The sequence below is a fragment of the Manihot esculenta genome, chromosome 15 (assembly GCF_001659605.2).
Source record: "Manihot esculenta cultivar AM560-2 chromosome 15, M.esculenta_v8, whole genome shotgun sequence".
NCBI lineage: Eukaryota > Viridiplantae > Streptophyta > Magnoliopsida > Malpighiales > Euphorbiaceae > Manihot > Manihot esculenta.
Window position 1 is genome coordinate 3,165,367 of NC_035175.2, and position 18,868 is coordinate 3,184,234.

At 33.2% G+C, this 18,868-nt stretch overlaps 3 protein-coding genes and 1 pseudogene across 3 annotated transcripts; 1 reads left to right on the plus strand and 3 right to left on the minus strand.

Annotated features, from left to right (window-relative positions):
- Positions 1 to 4,591: 4,591 nt before the first annotated feature.
- Positions 4,592 to 8,615, minus strand: LOC110601852 (malate dehydrogenase). The gene is made up of 7 exons (XM_021739208.2): positions 8,229 to 8,615; positions 7,093 to 7,251; positions 6,778 to 6,953; positions 5,670 to 5,947; positions 5,440 to 5,575; positions 5,242 to 5,353; positions 4,592 to 4,929 (listed from the first exon to the last, which is right to left on the minus strand). Exons 1-7 carry the CDS (start codon positions 8,269 to 8,271, stop codon positions 4,835 to 4,837), a joined length of 999 nt encoding a protein of 332 aa, XP_021594900.1. The 5' UTR covers positions 8,272 to 8,615; the 3' UTR covers positions 4,592 to 4,834.
- A 2,651-nt stretch (positions 8,616 to 11,266) lies between these two features.
- On the minus strand, positions 11,267 to 12,379 carry LOC110602475. Its single transcript, XM_021740008.2, has one exon. It carries the CDS (start codon positions 12,178 to 12,180, stop codon positions 11,491 to 11,493), a length of 690 nt encoding a protein of 229 aa, XP_021595700.1. The 5' UTR covers positions 12,181 to 12,379; the 3' UTR covers positions 11,267 to 11,490.
- A 1,650-nt stretch (positions 12,380 to 14,029) lies between these two features.
- LOC110601968 (glutathione transferase GST 23) lies at positions 14,030 to 14,999 on the plus strand. Its single transcript, XM_021739385.2, has 2 exons — positions 14,030 to 14,439; positions 14,527 to 14,999. Exons 1-2 carry the CDS (start codon positions 14,110 to 14,112, stop codon positions 14,896 to 14,898), a joined length of 702 nt encoding a protein of 233 aa, XP_021595077.1. The 5' UTR covers positions 14,030 to 14,109; the 3' UTR covers positions 14,899 to 14,999.
- Positions 15,000 to 15,090: 91 nt separating this feature from the next.
- Positions 15,091 to 18,099, minus strand: LOC110601530 (annotated as a pseudogene).
- Between the last annotated feature and the right edge of the window lie 769 nt (positions 18,100 to 18,868).

Below are 18,868 nucleotides of genomic sequence, written 5' to 3' on the forward strand. Positions count from 1 at the left end.
CTTACATCTCCGTGCAGCTCAACCAATTTGGTTGCATTATCAGGTAAATGAACAATGATTTTTTTGGCTAATAATTTTAAGGTTGTAAGTATATTTTTGAAAGCATATATATGATTAGTTACACCTGTATCAACTATCCAACAACTCACAAAGTTATTTTGTTTAGATTTTGTGATAAAGCTACTTGCAAAGTTAGAAATCTGAGCAAAGTTAACCTTCTCCGAAGTAATCATCTGCTTTTCCTTCAAAATTATGTTAATTTTCTGCTGAATCAGCTCTGTAATGGTAGGTGAACACTGATGTAGACTTTCTTTCATCTCATCAACTGTGTATTCTTCAATAGAGTTGCCTACCATATTGGCCTACCTTTTTCCAGTTGTTACCTTGTCATTCTTTAATTGCTTATACCAATCTGGATATCCATGTAGGTTAAAACATGTATCCTTGGTATGTCCCCCTGCGTTGCAATATTCACATACTCTATCTTCTTTCTTGTCTTTCTTCTTTGAGCCAAATCCCTTATACCCATTTGACTGAGAGGCATCATGACACTACTATCTGAATTCTCTGTAAAGTTTAACTGCACATTTTTCTGTTTTTCAACCCTTAAAATCATTGAGTAAGCCTTGTTAACAGATGGTAATGGATCAAGAACTAAGATCTAGTTTTTGACATGGTCATAACACTCATTTAGACCCATAAGAAATTGAATAAGTTTAGTTTGTAACATTATCTCAATAATCTCATTTGAAACATCACAAGTACAAGGACGCATAGCTCCAAATGTGCATTAAGACATTGGTTGAAGAACATATAATTCTTCCCACAGTTTTTTAAGTTTGCTATAATAAGTAACCACAATTGTGTTATCTTGCTCCATTGAGGAAATTTGCCTTTGTATCTAATAAATCTGTGGCCCATTACTTTTACTAAATTGCTCCTCCAGATCTAGCCACAATCTTTTTGCTGAAGTTGAGTAGATGAAAGTCTCTGCAATCTCCTTGGACAATGAATTAATTATACAGGAAGAGACCATTTCATCAACTCTTCTCCATTTGCTCTTGTTTGGTTCATCTTTGGGCTTTAGCAAAACACCATTAATAAAACTCAATTTATTTTTGGCAGCCAAGGGTCATTTGATAGACCTATTCCAGGTCAAATAACTGTGGTATTATAACTAATGTCATTGTAGGATTATCTGGGTTTAATATTGCTGCTCTCTCTCCGATTGACGTTCGAGCTTGATTAGTCTGTGTATTAACTATTTCTCCTTTATTTACCGTCAATAATAATAATAATAAAAAAGATAAATTTAAAGAACTTGTAGCTCTACTACTATATTAAGATTATGAGAAATTAAAAGTATTCTGTCATGGAAGAATAAAGGGAATATAAAAAAATAAAAAAAGATTTTCTCCTTTATTACATAAAGCATATAAAAATAAAATATATATAAAAGTGGTACGAAATAAGCATACTTGTTGAGAAAAGATAAAAAGCAGCTCAGTATAATTAAAAAAAAAAAAAAACTTTACAGCTAATTCTAAAAAAATAAAATAAAAATAAAAAACGAAAAAATATCGATTAATTAGAGAGAAAAGAAGAAGATTGACTATCTAATAATTTTAGAGTGGGCATCCAAAATATAAACTTAGTGGATGTACTTCATTAATTGGACAAAATTTGGAATTTCCACCAACTAGAAAAAAGCCATCAAAATTTAGAATAGAGAATAGTAGAGAATTGTTGTTAGTCTCTATGACTCTTTCTTGCTGACGTCTATATTCAAATGTCATCACAAATCAGCTCGAACTCACACGGTATCTACACTTGAATTTACCTCTCAAAAATATTATTAAAAAATAATTTGAAAATTTGTAATCTCGTTTTAATATTTTATCAATAATATATATTACATTTATTTTAAAAATATTTTAAAATTATTTGATAATTAATGACGTAATAAGGACGTCAAAATCGAATTTGACAATGACTGCACACGACATTAAGATCAAAATTTGAAGTGTCTTTTAAGTAGACGAGTAATAGTACTTCATCACAAACTTAATTTACCATTCCTCTTGACTTCTCTTAATTGCTTTTTATTTTCCACCTTCAATTTGGAAATTTCCTACATTTATACTTAATTGATTCATATAATTACACTCCCACTAATACTGTTTGTGGAACTAAATAAGTTTTTCATATTATAAATTTGTAATTTTTATATTTCTAAACCAAAATTTTCATTAAATTTCAGTATCTTTTAAGTTGTTATTAATTTTATATGAATATAGAGATGTTTATTTCTCCATTTATCTTTAAAATTATAAATCACCGCTTGTTAATTGATGGAATTTATTTATTTATTTATTATTTGGTGTTTATTATGATTAAAAGGTCTTAAAATCTAGCAATACGTGTGCAGTATAGATATTTTATTAAATGCAATCATTATATACTTATTTTTTTTTGTAAATTTATTTATTTATTTTATTATTTTTTGAAAAATGCTTAAACCAGTCTTTTTATATTTATAAAATTTATTATATACATAGCAAAAAGACAAACTAAGCTTAATTATTAAAAGGTAAATTATCTCTGGCTACAAAATTAAAATGTTACAAGTTTATTTAGGATAATGAATAAGGAATTGATACCCCTTAATCAAACAAATGAATAATTCATTGGTATCATAAACAAGGATTTGATTTGGGCGAATACGTGATCCGATCTTCAAATCTAAGAATCTTTCTAGATTTTTATTTTATTTTCTTCTTCTTTTTTTATTACTGGAGTCTCCCTTCAAACTATGAGCCTGTACTTCAACAAAGATACAAGTAATCCCCCCTTCAAATAAATCAAAATCTCCAATGGAGTGGTTGAACCGGCAGGGAGCTAATAAATTTTATTTAATGACCACTTGTTTTCATTTCTTTTGGTCTTGTTTATGTCTTTGTTTCTAAACTTTAATATTGTCTTTTATATGCTAATTTTTTGTTCATTCATCATGAATCGTAGGTCACCTCTTTTTTTTTTTTTTTAGAAAAAAAAAAGAGTATTGAAAAAATAAAATTAATTTCCAAATAATTTAGTAATATACATTATTTAAGTTTTAAAAATAGCAATATAAATGGGATACATTTAAAAAATAGTAAATAAATTTTCTTGCATTAACTACAGTAATTATATGTGGAAATTTAAATAAGTCCACCTTTTAGAAAGAAGGGGGTCCATTGGATCAATATAAAAGACTATGCCCTTAAAATCATCTAAAAATGTCCTATTTCAATATTACATAATGGCACAATGAGTAGCCATTAATTAACAACCTAATCCACTATTGAAGCGACATTATTTAGAGAAAAAAGAAGAATATAGTAAATTGTATAGAAAAAGTTTTAAATAATCTAGTAATATCCTTGCAAGTGCAACCATATATAATCTACAGAATTAGAGGGGAATCAAACCCCAAAGCAGTTCCCACCTTCGCTAATACGTCCAAGCATTAACAAACTTGGACCAATGACTTTAACTAATTAATTATGTTCTTGATACAGCACTGTTAAGTCTAAATTAGGGGAACCAATCCAAAAATGAAAAGTACCGTAATACAGTGAAAAGTTTCCGGGGTCCATAGTCTTGGTAAAACAGCTTTGCACCAACGCTGCATCAGACTCTCCTTACGATACTTTTACACCAACGAGGTCTACTGTCGGCATTCGAGGAAAGATGTTTGGATTCACGTTCAGCTTCCTGGATATTTCGTCTGTCATTTTATTTACAACAACCCAGAATTGATCATCATAACTTCAACTCCATCTTTGATTATTGACTCAAGTTTACAAGCGAAAGGAAGCTGAAGATGCCGAAAGGAATCTGATTTCCAAATTCCCTGCATTTAGATGCGGCCGTCGCAACAGCAACAGATGCGATGCCTTTGCTCTTCAGTCCATATATATGAAATGCAAGCCTAAAGCAATCATCAATCTTGTGAGTTGTTTATACTCGTTACTGTTTTCTTTTGTTTTTTACATCAATCCTGTTAATAGGCAGACAGATGATCAGCTGAACAAATTCAGTCCCTCGCCACGTACAAAAATAGACACGACAACAGAGCCCGCCCGCTTAAATCCAGGGTAGAGAGGCGTCAACAACGACATGGAACCCCAAAAGTACTTTTTGCAACTTGTATATCCACAATTTTGCAGTTTACACTCGATCGACTCAAGCAATCTCTCAACAAAGATCAATGTCCCTAACAGAAAAAGGTGTCGGGAGAAAATCCCCGAATGACTGGAGGACACAAAAGCAGCTTCATCACCTGTATAAATCACCTTCAAATTCAACGCCGAAGTAGAACTCCAGGTGGAAAGCAGATGACTACACCATCGGGTAACCCCAGAAACCATCTGCACCACTAGTCTATCTTAGGCTGCAACCCAGTTTTAAGCTCATAGAAGTTAAACTCCATAACCAAACAAATAAAACGACCTCCACAAAACTGTGATTGCGAGTCCTCATACATTACCCATATCACACGTGCAAGTAAGAAATCAAACGCCACAAATTTTGAACTCCAGATTCAGCATTTTAAGAAACTGAAGAACAAAATAACTGAACGATTTAAGCAAATGTTAAAATCTTAATCCGTTAAGTTATAAAAATACATAACATCATCATATCAGATGACAGGTATAACAAAATGAGATCCAAAATACAGTTTCTCCATCAATGATGGTTCCTCCAAAACTTCAATGGCTTTATTCAAAACTGTAACTATGCCTCCTGCAACAAAAGATGAGGCCTACCTACTACAGACCAGTGATAGCATTTATGAGAGACATGAATAAGCAAGGGCCTTCTCCTCAGAAAGCTCATCTGCTGTCAAGTCCAACTTCTTCCTCGAAAATTCATCAATATGAAGTCCTAGACCACACAAGAGAAAGGGGGCAAAAGTTAAAACTTTAATCAAGCATCACAAGTTCCTTATATAAATTATTACAAATTTCCACGAAAATCAACAAATCGTAATTGCAGCAATAGATACACAGTAGAGAGTATAACTCTTAGCAAATTACGTCAAATAATTTAATCAAGAAAACATGTGCCAAAAAAAATAACAAAATCCTACAGACACAAGGGAACACATTGCAACTAAATGGCTATAACTATGTCACAGGTTAATGTAATATGGAAATATCTAAACACCTATCATGATGCCATTTACAGTATTCTTACCCTGAACAATTTTCCATTCTCCATTTTGGCATGTGACTGGGAAAGAATAAATCAGCCCAGCTGGTACATTGTATGAGCCATCAGAGTACACACCCATGGAAACCCATGTGCCCTACAAGCAAGTAAAAAATAATAGAAGTGAAGATAACAGCCAATGCAGACAGAATAACCCTGAAGAACAAAGAAACATTGTCAAACCTCAGGAGTTCCAAGAACCCAATCACGAATGTGATCACAAGCAGAACTAGCAGCAGATAATGCACTTGAAAACTTCCGCGCTTTGATAATTGCAGCTCCACGTTGTTGGACTGTAGTGATGAACTCAGCATTCAACCTTCAACAAAAAAAAAAAAAAGACATTTAGAAAAGCTTGAAATTTTCACCAAATACATCAGTTACAGCACCACAGAAAATACAGTTGCTAATACCATTCGTCATCTTTAACTAGCTCCCGGACAGGCTTCTCCCCAGATGGAGTTTTAACAGTAGCATGGTTGACATCAGGGTATTGAGTTGATGAATGATTTCCCCAAATTATCACATTCTTAACATCAGAGACTTGGACATTCAATCTCTCTGAGATTTGACCAAGTGCCCTGTTATGATCCAGTCTTGTCAAGCAAGTAATATTTTTCTCAGGGACAGAAGGAGCAAATTCCTTCAAAATCAACGCATTTGTGTTTGCTGGATTGGCAACAACCAGAACCTGGGTGGCAAAGGAAGCAGCAAAAATTAGAAGATATTCAAACAAGTTAAAAGTAAGCATTTCAAAAATATCTAACACTAACTGTATAACACAATTTACGTTTTAGTTTTTTTAGAAAATTAAATTCTACTGTTTGATTGGAATATAGAAAATTTAGCTAGAAATTAATTTATAACATTTAAAATACATTAGAAAAATAAATTTTGTTTGAATAAATAACACTGAAAATGTTTTAGACTTGCAAAGTTTTCTTACTCTTTAATATAGTTCAATATGAAAGAAAACTATAAATAAATAAATAAAAGAGAATAGAAAAGAAAAAAAAGAAAAGTAATTAGACACTGACCACCAGTAACCTGTGACAGGTTAGCAATGGCCAAAGATGATTGAACGTGGTTAAAGGACCAACAGGCCTCTACCAACAAGGTCACACAGTACATTACTTTACTTTCTTATGAGTTTGTGATGGTGCAAGAGATAACTTCCCATTTTGCAAACAACAAATAATCTCCTTTGAAACTATCTTCATTTTCTTTTAACCAGAAGGACATTCCTTATTGATCAATTTTCTACATGCCCCAAACGCTAACTGTGGATTTTTTTTTTTTAACTAATACATTTCCCATAAACAAAGTCGGCCTAAATTCATAAATGGTATTTCACATCACTTTTAGATTTCCAAGAGAATTGATAACATCTCAAAACATTTCAATTTCTTCCTCTATTTAGAAGTATGATTTTGTTCAAATTGAATTGCTATAGAACAATCCACTGTAAAATAATGTCCAAATAGACAGACAATATTTTTTTATTGATATAATTGTATTCACCTTGCAATTTGCAGCTGCATGCTTCTCTAAAGCTGAAGCCTGGGACTTGTAAATTGACACATTTTTCGACATCACATCTTTTCTCTCCATTCCTTCTTTCCTAGGGAAGCCCCCAACCATGACAGCAATGTTTACACCAGTGCAAGCCTCAACAGCATCAGTTGTAGCCACAACGCCTTAAACAAATTAATGTTGGCTCAGATCTCATAATCATATAATAGATTCCTCACAAATCCAAAATGGCAATTTTGTAAAATGATGCTTCAACAAATTTTTCTTTGATTTTCAATAAAGGAAATAATGAAGAGCATATACCTTTAAGAAGAGGAAAAGCAGCATCTACTAATTCCATCTTCACACCATTAAGTGCCTCTGCTGCAGGTGGGATGTCAAGCATGTGGAGGATCACAGGTTGGTCAGGACCAAGCATCACACCCCTAGCAATCATGGGGACAAGGGCATATCCAATTTGTCCTGCAATTATCAACATCAACTCACTATGCTTCTTATTAAACAATTGCAAAAGCAACTACTGTGTTTGAAACTTCGAATAATAAAGTAGTATTCACATTGTATAAATGACTGTAACTTTAAAATGGTAATTTGAACAGCCTTGTTATAAATAGACATATAAGCAGAGTCACAGTTTACATGAAGACGATTATCCTTCAAATTCTTAATGAAGTCAAAGTTTAAGTTGGCAAAAAACGATCCTCTTGGGCTACAAACACAATAAGTTCCCCAGATGCCAACGGTTAAGAGTAAAAAACAGCATCCCACATCTAAGTCATCAATAACAGGGTTGCGCACATATTTCATGATCAGATCAATCTATGCAACATTAACAATTCAAGTCAAATGACAGTACTTCGACTAGTTCACAATCAGACATGGTAAAATAAAATACAGAACAAACCAAATGCCACCTGCCGTGGCTTGTATTTCTTAAAAGCGATATAAAACTACACAGTATAGTCAACCAAATCCTGGGCGACCGTCGTTGTTAAATACAATTTTAGATCTGTGCGTATGAAGCCTAACAAAAGTCCGATCATTATGGGGGAAAATTAAAACTGAATTAAATATATCATTTTTAAGTAAAAGCAAAAACTGAAGAAAAGTATACTCCAAGCATTATAGCATTTACAATCCTCGACCAACTTAAATCAACCTCACAATTTAATTTTTCTAAAAAATCAAACATTCGTGCTTCCCATATCAATCCAGTTCAGTAACCACAGTAGAGATAAAACAGCAAGACAATCTTAGACTTGATAATATTTATATCATCCAAACATAATAGATCTGAATCGGTGTTTCAAGTAAATCGAACAGATAATAGTAACAGAGTTGGGATCAAATGAAATGAAGGGAAAACAGCGATCAACGACAGATCTGAACGTAAAGAGCAACAGTGATGCTTTTCTCATTTCGTTTTTGAGTTGACATACCTGCAGCACCAGTGACAAGAACGCGAACAGGATCCTTCGCCATTGATAGAGATAGAGAAACAAAAAACGATTAGCTCTCGACTGTAGCAGTTAACGAATATGATAACGAGAGCAGAAAAGCTTGATCGGGATAACAGAGAACCAAGCACTGATATTTATGTATGCTGCCAAGGGATAATGTGATGTGTCCAGGGAAGCACCGAAAGACTGCGATATATTAGAACGACGACGTTTCACTGGGCTCTGGCCAGAGAGTTCGCTTGTGCGTAGCGTACGTGTAACGCATATGCCTGTTCAGATTCGCCGAGTTTAGGCGTGGGACTGGTGATCTAAATGATGACATGAGTCATGCTTTAGGGTAGTGGGGTCAAAGTGGATAAATGAATGGTGGTTAGCCTAGCGACGTTTCAGCGGCCGCCCTTTGTTTTTTTTCCTACCTTGATGGTTTCAGCGGGCTCACGTTGTAGCTTGTAGGAATGAGACCAACTTCCGCTTCCCTTGCCTCAAACTATTGCAGCTATTTTATTTTTCCACTCTCAAGTAAGTATTTTTTTTTTCAATTTATATATTAAAAAGAGAATATAACGACTGATGTAGTAATTTATTTGATAAATATTTTATTATCCATTTGAGTTGTGGTTAACCCTCTAAATCTAATCTCAGTTTTATAAATAATAAATTACTTAATCTCTATATATTATAATAATTTATAATTTTATAATTTTAATGTTATTCATATTAGAAATCTTAAAGATAATTTGTTAGAAATATGTAATTAATAAAATTGTTTAGTTATATTGGTTAGACAATAAAATATTTAATATTTAAAAATTAAAGTGAAAGATTGCAAAAGAGTACAAAAATAATTGAAGTAATATGACACATAATATTAGTAAATTGAAATAATTATTCATTCAAAACAAAAATTAAAAATATTTTTTCATTTAATATTTTAGAAATTTAATTTTTTTCCTTTTTTCTTTTTCATTTTCATTTTTTCTCTCCACATAGATGTGCTAATTACGTTATATTTTGATAAATACTAAAATTTGACACTTTAAATAACAACATCAATCTTTTTAAAGAAAATATAACGTGAAATTATTTTTAGAATACGTGTAAAAATCTAAAAAATTGATTATTTTCTTTATATACAGATTTGTTTTTTCTTAATAATTAAAAATTTAGGAAAGTATTTATTTTCTTTACATATAGCTGTAGAATTTTTCTTAGTAATAAAAAACCATTTTAAATAAAATCTCAAAATTTCCACATTAATATTTTTCTTTTCTTTAAATACTCCACATTAAGGTTTGAAATACCAAAGGTAGACTCTAGAATCGCCCAACTGGGCCAGGCTTCATATATGAGCTCTCTCAATTTAGCATTACAATTTTCTAATTTTAAATTTTATTTTATTTTTATTCATTTTGATTGGCTTAATAAGAATTTCTAAATTTTTTAAAAAAATTAATTTAATTAGTATTAGTATTAATTATAGTTTCAAAAGACTAAATTCACTGCATCTAGATCTATTTAAAAAAAAATTAATATTTACATCATCATCAATAACTTATAATATCGTAAATAATTTTTTAAAAAGCAAATATATTTTTTATCCTTCAAAGCTTTTCCATCAGGTATATTTTTATAAGGAAAATGATACTAGACTGAACTACTGATCAATTATTGTGGCAGATGGATTTTGAAGCATAATTGAATATTTCAAAGAAATAATTTAAGTTAAAAGGGTGAGGGTGTAGACAAAGGTGTTAAAAATAATTTATATGTTTAACACATTTCATATGGCAAGTTTATTGAGAATAAAATGTAAAACCTGAATTATTAATTAAATATTTTACTTATATCAAAATATTTAATTAATAAATGATAATAGTTAAAATTAAAATCTTATACGCTGAAGTTTGAGAACGTTAATACCAGGAAAAACCAATTTTTTAACTAAAAAATTGAATTTTTTAAATAAGAGTTTCAAGAATAATTTTGTACATCTAATACAAAAAGAAGCTGATCCATTCCAATGGTAATAAGTATATGTTATGTTTCGTTTCCGCATTATTGTTTTTATCAATGAAATAAATAGAGAAATAATATTTAGAAAGATTTATTATTTAGTCTCCGAATATTGTCATTATTAACTAAGTCGATTTTTATAGTTTTAAACACCTATTAAAATATCCTTATCTTTTCTTTTCGTTAATAAAATAATCTTTTCGCCTTCTTTTCCATTAAAAATAGATAAAGAATAAAAGAGAATTTTTAAAATCCAATCTTGCTCTTAAATAAAATCTCTTATTTAGTCATTGAATATTGTTATTATTAACATATCAGTCTCTATATTTTTAGAAATATATTAAAACGTCCTTATATTTTCTCATATCTATTAAAACATTCTTATTGTTTATTTCTATCAACGAAATAGTTTCTCTTTCTCCTCTTCAAAAAAGAAGAAAAAAAAATGATGATGAAGGACAAAAAGAAGAAAAAAGAAAAAGAAAGAGAAGAAGAAGACGACGATAAAGAAGAAAAAGAAGAATCGCCTCCTTCTCCTTAAAGAAGAATAAAAAGAAGAATCGAAGAAGAATTAAAGAAAAAAAAGAAGAATTAAAGAAGAAGAAGAATCAAAGAAGAAAGGGTAATTTGATCTTTTACTATATTATTAACGGCAGAAATAAACGCAATGATTATTTTGTTGATAGAAAAAAAAATAGGAATGTTTTAATAGATTTCTGAAAATGTAGAGATTAACTTATTATTCGGATACTAAATTATAAATCTCTCTGATATTTATATATAAAAAAAATTATTAACTATTACCGGATACCGTGTATATGCTTATTCACTAATAAATAGTGGGTCTCATCTTTTATAATTTTAAGTAAAAACTAATATCATATGAGCGAAGTAGCACCATGTTCATGTGTACTGTTGTATTGTAGAATTTTCCAAACTATAACTCATGTGTCTACTAAAAGAAAAAAATTACAATGATGGAAAAAAAAAAATTACATTCCATTGGCAATGTAGTTCAAGAAAATATTAATGAAATCTCACTTTACATAATCACCTTAAAAAAAATGAAATAACATTATAGCAAAATAATGGCCTTGATCGGTTCATCTTTGGCGAACACAGAACCTTAAAATCAATAAGATCCTTTTTTTTCTTTTTCTTGTTCATCCAAACTTCCACATTGAGAAATGATAACAAAAGAAAAGGAAAGAAAATGCAAATTGATCCTTTAGGCACCCCTAGCCAACATCTCCTCAAATTCACCAATGGATTTCTCCCTCTGAAGCTTTATTTCTCGACGAAAATTAGCTATAAATTCCTCAGCCCTCTCATCCACTGGTCGCAGCTGCGGTGATTTAGCAACAACTTCTCTCCAAGCATCTTCAATGCTATACAACACCTTCTCCTTTTTCTTTTCTTTTTCCGTTTCTACTTTTCTGGGCAAAACATGTTTATCAACCACTTGTTCACCTCTGCTACTAGTTTCTGCATGGGAATGCTTGGCCTCCAATGAAGACGATGATCTTGGAGATTCTACAGAGTAGAGATTGTCTATATATATGGGTGAGAAGTTCTTACGAACCTGGTTCTTGCTGCTATAATGGTGTCGGTAAAGATTACTATTATTATAATGGTAGCCACGATATGGTCTTCTGATTGTGGAATGTTTCCTGAAAGGACGATATGAACGAAGAGAGCAACAAAGGCGATTAGAACTGGTCTTGATGACCTTGATGGCACTAGAGAAGTTCAGGTTGTTACGGAATTTTGTTTCGATTGTCTTGGCGAAGCGTTTCCAGGCCTTCTTTGCCGGTTGAAGCTTCTTTTCCAGGCCCGAATAAGACATTAAGATTTTATTTTCCTTCTTCGAAATGGATAAGGAGAGGATTTCTAAAGCAGCGCTTGCTTTTGTTGTCATGCACCTTCAGGTCGATCACTCTTGATAATTATAGGATTCACAAATGTTGGTGGTCCGAAAATGTCCCCATATGTTTCAGAATATGACAAGAATGCCACTCCTCAATGATAGAAAATTAAAAATACATACTGAAAGAATCGAAGAAGCTGCGCTGGCTTAGGATGGCAATAAAGGCAAATGAGACTCAAAGAAAAGGAAGAAAATCTCTTCATAGTCAAGCTGTCTTAGTGATTAACTTTCGGCAGGGTTGGAGGTCCTAGTGAAAGCAAGCTTCGGTCCTAAGTTTGCCTCGGTGACGACAGCAGATATGTTACCACTCCAAGGTGGGCTCCAATTCCTGTACAACAGGAGATATTGTTAAGAAAGAGCTCGTGTGGTCTGAAATGATTACTTGAATCAAAATGTATAGCTGCTATTGCTCCCTTTCAACTGTCAACTGATCTATATACAAAAGTTAACGGTTCATAGTCTTCCTATCGCCATTAGTTTTAACTTTCGTAGTTTCTTATCCTAATACTATTGAATTGATGATGACGCAGTGTATATCTATAATATCTAGTAATTTGCCGGTTATTACTTGTCATCATCTTTGTGATTTCAGTTAGAAGTATTCTTCAATCCTCCTTTTTAAAATGATAAGAACAATAAGAATAAAAGCTTTTTTTTTTCCCTATCACTAATGTGTTAAGCGCCTATCACATTAAATCATAAGCAGAGTGGCATTTTCCTTTGAAGAGCTTCATGAAAAAATTTTATTTTGACATGTTCACTTTTGCAACTTCACTTTTCTTTTTCTTTTTCTTTTTTTTCTCTTAAGAAAGATATATATTCATAGCATAAAGGAATAATAGGTCCATGGTAGTTGCTTTACAGCTTCTTTGACATGTTCAGAAGCTTTTACGACTAAAATGAGAACCTTTTATTCAAGTACTTATTTCTCTTTAGCGTTTTAGGGATTTTTCATTCAGGCCTCTCGCCATTTTAAACATACATTTAAACAATGTTGATGTTATAACCAACAAAAAAAAAATATTGAGGTTGATACTATTATTTTGGAATTTATAATTTTCGTAATTAATTAAATTTTAGAGAAAAATAATTTATAATATAGTCATAAGAGTTAACAAAACATATAATTTAGTTTTTTAATAGTAAGTAATTAATTTTTTAGTTTTTATTTGTTTATAATAATCTGTATTTAAATTTAATATTAATTAACTATATATTAGAGAAATTAATTCAAATTAAATGAATTAAATATATATATATATATATATTAAAATTAGAAAAATTAAAAATAAAATTCAAAGGATTAAAATATATATATATTTTTGTTGTTGGTCGTGATTGTTTTGTGTTACCTCTAAATTTTTTTCATTTGATTTCTGCTTCGCCTGCATTATTGTAAGTGATAGTGACGATATCTGCAATGATGTCGATGAGAAGGAGTTGGTTGGTGTTTTGAGTAGTGTGTCCATTCGTGTTTTTCAATTAGCATGTTTAAGTTTTGGTTTGATTTGTTGTCTTACTTAATCGACGTGGCTTGATTTAGTTATTTTATTGATTTAATTTGTTTTATATCGTGGAACTTTGAAATAACTGTTTGTATCCTCTTACTTTGCAGTGTCATGGGCCTTAAATGCTCCTCATACTGGTAAAATAAAAATAAAAAAATCTAGAAAAGATCTATATATCTGACAATGTCTCTAGTCTGCATGATATAATTTTAACGTAATAAAAGAATTCTTTTAGAAAATTGAAAAAATAAAAAGGTGCTAAGAATTTCCTTGGGCCATATCTAATCCGTCAACAGTCAATTTTGTCGCTGGTGTTTTTAGTCAATACCAGTGTCCCAGCAGAGGCGTATACAAACGGCTCTCAGCTAGCTAGTTCTCCTCGCTCATCAGCTCAGAGAAAAATAGCACTCTCATGGCGAGCAAAGAGGAGGTGAACCAACTAGAGCTCTTCGGGTTTTGGGTTAGCCCATATGTGCTCAGAGTTGAGTGGGCACTGAAACTCAAGAGTCTTGATTATGTCTATACAGAACAAGACATCTTTAACAAGAGCTCTTTGCTTCTTCAATTAAATCCTGTCCATAAGAAAGTCCCTGTGCTTGTTCACGACCAAAAAGTAATCGCTGAGTCCCTCGTCATTCTTGAGTACATCGACGAGACATGGAAGCACAAGTACCCATTATTGCCTCAAGATCCTTATGAAAGAGCCCAGGCTCGGTTCTGGGCTAAATTTGCAGAACAGAAGGTGATTAATTGTTGATTGCTTGCTTAAAACTATAATCTAAATCCAAATTCCATTTCTTTAATTACTAATTAATTACCTTTCTTGAAGATTTTGGAAGCTGCATGGAATGCCCTGTGCTCCTTGGGTGATGAAAAAGAAAGAGCAATACAATTGACCATTGAAGCGCTGCAACACATAGAGGGAGAGCTAAAAGGGAAGCAATTCTTTGGAGGAGAACGAATTGGGTATCTGGACATTGCCGCAGGATGGATCTCTTACTGGTTGCCTGTCTGGGAAGAAGTTGGGTCTATGAAGATCGTAGACACCCAGCAATTTCCAGCGATTTCTTCTTGGATGCATAGGTTTATCAATCATCCTGTGATCAAGGACAATTTGCCTCCGCGGGATAAGATGACCGTTTACTTCAACAGTCGCCGTGAAGTACTAACTTCTCAGCCTCATGGGTGGATTCGGATTTAATATCTTGATACGCCATTAGAACATGTATGTTAATCCTCTGCTTTAGAATAATGACAATAATGAATCTGGTCCCCAGTGGTGTGGCCCAGATCAATTAATTATCCTCTGCTATTATTACAGAAAATATTAAGTATTCCTAAGTGGGATTGCATATTCCTTCGATTGGTCTATGAAATCTTTGTTTATTGCTTTAAAAAAAAAAAAAAAAAAAACTCAAGTGACCCTTCAAGCTTGCAGTTGAACAATATAATATGTAAACTTTTGTAAATAAATTGTTAATTTATTTATAGCTCGGATTTAAAAACTTCCACTCTCCCGCATGATAAGTTCATATTACAGTATAGAAAAAAGAACAAAAACTGGTCTTCATGCCAACCAGGGCTTATTTTTCCAAAACCCTAGTGCTAACTAGCTTTTTAACTCCTTATTATATACAATAATTGCAAAAGTTGCAGTAGTATTTATTTATTCGCTGCCTTCTGTAGCATTGAATCGAGATCTAGGCCAGGGGCTAAGCAGACTGACTTCCTGTCTACCCTCCTTGACCCTCCTGGCGTCCTCCATGGAAATCTGGTATGCGTTTGCTACCACTTCCACCGGCATGGACCTGATTGCGGAGACCCGCCCTGCTAGTTGGCAAATTTTGGCTGCGTCATTTGTCTTGAAAGATACCCACTCCAGACCTTGGACGCTTGCCTTCTTCACTACCACGAAGTTTTGTGGGGCTACTATCATTTGGCCCTCCTGAACCTGTCCATCAAATACTGTGTTTCCCATGTCATCAGCCATTTGGACATGACTACTTCCTCTTGTGATGTAGCATATGCTGTGGGCATTCACGTTCCAGTGTGGTCCAAATATAGCATTCTGCGCCCAATTTCGTTATCATTAGTATATAGAACCACAGTATAAATTATTATATGTATTTTTTAAAATCTTACCCTGTAGAGACACCTCTCTGAACACTGAGTTGGAGGTTTCTGAGTATGGGTATGTGGTGGCTATTGACATTGGTGATGCGGCCGGCACGTGGGTTGAAGATATCAGTATCTGATGCTTCCACGTGATCCCATCTCGAATTCTCGCTGTTGTTGTTCCTCCCTTATTTGTCTTTCTTCTTCTGGCTTCGTTGTGGACTTAGCACCTCAAGCCCGCGCTCAACACGTACAATCATCCCCCTGAAATCGCCCTCGCCCTTTAGCCTTCTTGCAATGTCGGTGTTCACATTGAAAGCTTCAGCTAGCATCCGCTCATCCATGCCTGAAAAGACATTCCCAGATGTTTCAAGTTCAACTGGTCTCCGGGTTTGGCGACTCTCGCTTCTCTTACTCTGTATTTCTCGTTGTGGATTCCCAGCCACGAAGAATTCCTGGAAAATATATGTAAAATATCAAAAGTGAAGAAGATAACAATAAAATTGTCGCTCATTATAATACATGGGCTTAGTTGGTTCTTACTCTGTGATTTTCATCGAGCTGGTTGGTCGGATTGTTGGTGTCAATAACTTGAACCAGGACAAGAGGAGTCCGTCCATTGTTGTATACCCATTGAGCTACTCCTGCAGGCAAGGCAATGACATCGCCTTCTCGGATTAGCCGAACCTTTTGGTGCAGGTCTCTCTGCGGGATTGACTATATTGTGACTGAGACCCTGGCTGTGATTGTGACGACTGGAATGACATCGCCTTGCCTTCGCCGTCGTAGCACTACTAGTAAAGAGAAGAGAGGATTCTGTAGCTGTGCTATGGTAGATTGAAGGAGTGGACAGTGATGGGCTGGTATTTATGATGGAAAATAAGGATTGGGTTCAGAGTCTCGAAAGAGGCAAATCGTTCAGTGAGATGATTGCTTCTTTCTGCATGTGTATTTGTCTCTTTATTTTGCGTGGTTCATTACCCTTCTCGCTTACACATATATATCATTGCAGAGTACGTGTCGGTGATTCTCCTCCACGAGAAGCTCAATTAATTACTGTTAGTTCTCTCAAGTAGGGTGACATTGTTCTTGAGGTCCATCACCTTCAATGAAGCCTAAGCAGTGATGAGAACAATTTGATGGGATGATTCTACATAGGGCATATTTTTATTGATAATGTTGATTCCCACTAGTTTTCGTTTGTTTCCTTCTCTGTATTTATGCCTTATGTTGATTATATATATAATTTTAACTTAATTAATCTACAGTGATTCACACAAAATACCTCAAATATCTGTAATTTGAAAAATATTTAATTCCTTTGATTAACTGCTTGAACTAAATGATTAAGGGTCTGAAATATAAAACTCTATTTTAAAGACGAAAATGATAAATAGGTAATTTTATTAAACCATAAAAATTAAATAATAATTTTTATTTTCATTTAATGCCTCATTTTGCATATATTAATATTTATTTAATGAACCCATTAATATGGGTGTAAATGCATATTTTCTCATAAAATTGTTACAGAGTGAATTAAATAAAATATATACAGAGTGTAAATGAATATTTTCTCAAAACCAGTCCTAATTAATCCAGACAAGCATAAAGAAAATTATTAAATGCATTTTTGAATATTAATTATAGTACTTGTTACTCACATAATTTTAATTAAAATTATGATATTTAGTAATTGAAATAAATTCCGCTTGTAAGCACATAGAGCTGATCTTAATTATTTTTAGGGTAAACTATAATTTAGTCCCTCTAGTTTAGTGAAATGTAACCTTTCGTCCCTCTGTTTTAAAAAACCTTCAATTTAATCACTGTGATTTTTAAAAACTATGCCATTAGTCCCTCCCATTAGATTTTCAGTTAAATCACCGTTAATTTTAGTTAAAAAGACTAAAATACCCATTTTCTCTCCTTCTCCTTCTCCTTCCCCTTCCTCTTCTTCTTCTTCTCCTTCCCGATCTTCTTCTTCTGCTTATTTTTCTTCTTCTCTTTTCCGATCTTCTTCTTCTTCTTCACTTGTTCCTTTGCCTTTCTTTCCTCTCTTCTTCAACATGTTAATGGTCTCATGCTCAACACAAGCACCGTACTTCTTCTCCAGAAACAATGCAGCCTTGGTAACAAGACAATTAGAAAATGGAGATTTGTCATTGTTCATGACTATTGGCAAAGCTGCTTGGCGTTCTTCTTGAACCGTGTTTCTAGTTTGTTGAGTCTCATGGAATCGTAGCTTTAACCATTGGATAATAGACTCTTTCAGTTCTCTTTCCATTTGGTCATTATCTCCCAACCAACCAATAAGCTCTTCAAACTCTTAATCAGTTTCATATGAAACCCATGGTGAGCATGTAGGAATACTATCATTTGGATTAAACATGAATGGAAAACAAGCTCTTGACCCTTCCGAATCCAAAAAAGTGTTCATGCCAAGTGAAGCAGAATGCTTGAAAATTGAAACATTGTCTGATAGGCCCTTATGATCTGATATTTTCCTGAGCCGCAAAGTCAAACTCCCATCAGCAACAACCCGAGCATGCCCAGCAGGTGTAGCAGAAGCCCAATACAAACGACCTATAGAATCACTGCCCAGAAACTCCCTCCGCGTAGCTTGCTTTAGAAGTTGTGATTCTATGCTGGTAATCAGATTCTGCAGATGAAGAATGTCATCCTTAATGGTGCTCAACTCAGGACAATATGCTTGTGACTCTTTCAAAGCAACAGAAGGCACATTCTCCACATCCTGAATATTCATGTCTGATGAGAGAGAAGGTCCTGGATGATCTAAAGGAGTTGAAGAGTTTTTCCCAACATGTTCTTGCATGTTATTATGGTGGCAAATTTCACCCGTGTGCTCAGTTACTTGTTGCAGCCAGAAATTCTTCCCTACACTTAAGATTTTTCAATTCCATTGATAATGACCGCAATTTCTGCTGCAATTCAATTGTAGTTTCCACGCACTGCTCAAGGTGCTGACAAACAAGAGCAGAGTTGAGTAATTCATCACAAAGGAACTTAAGAAGAAAGGAGATCGGAAAAGAGAA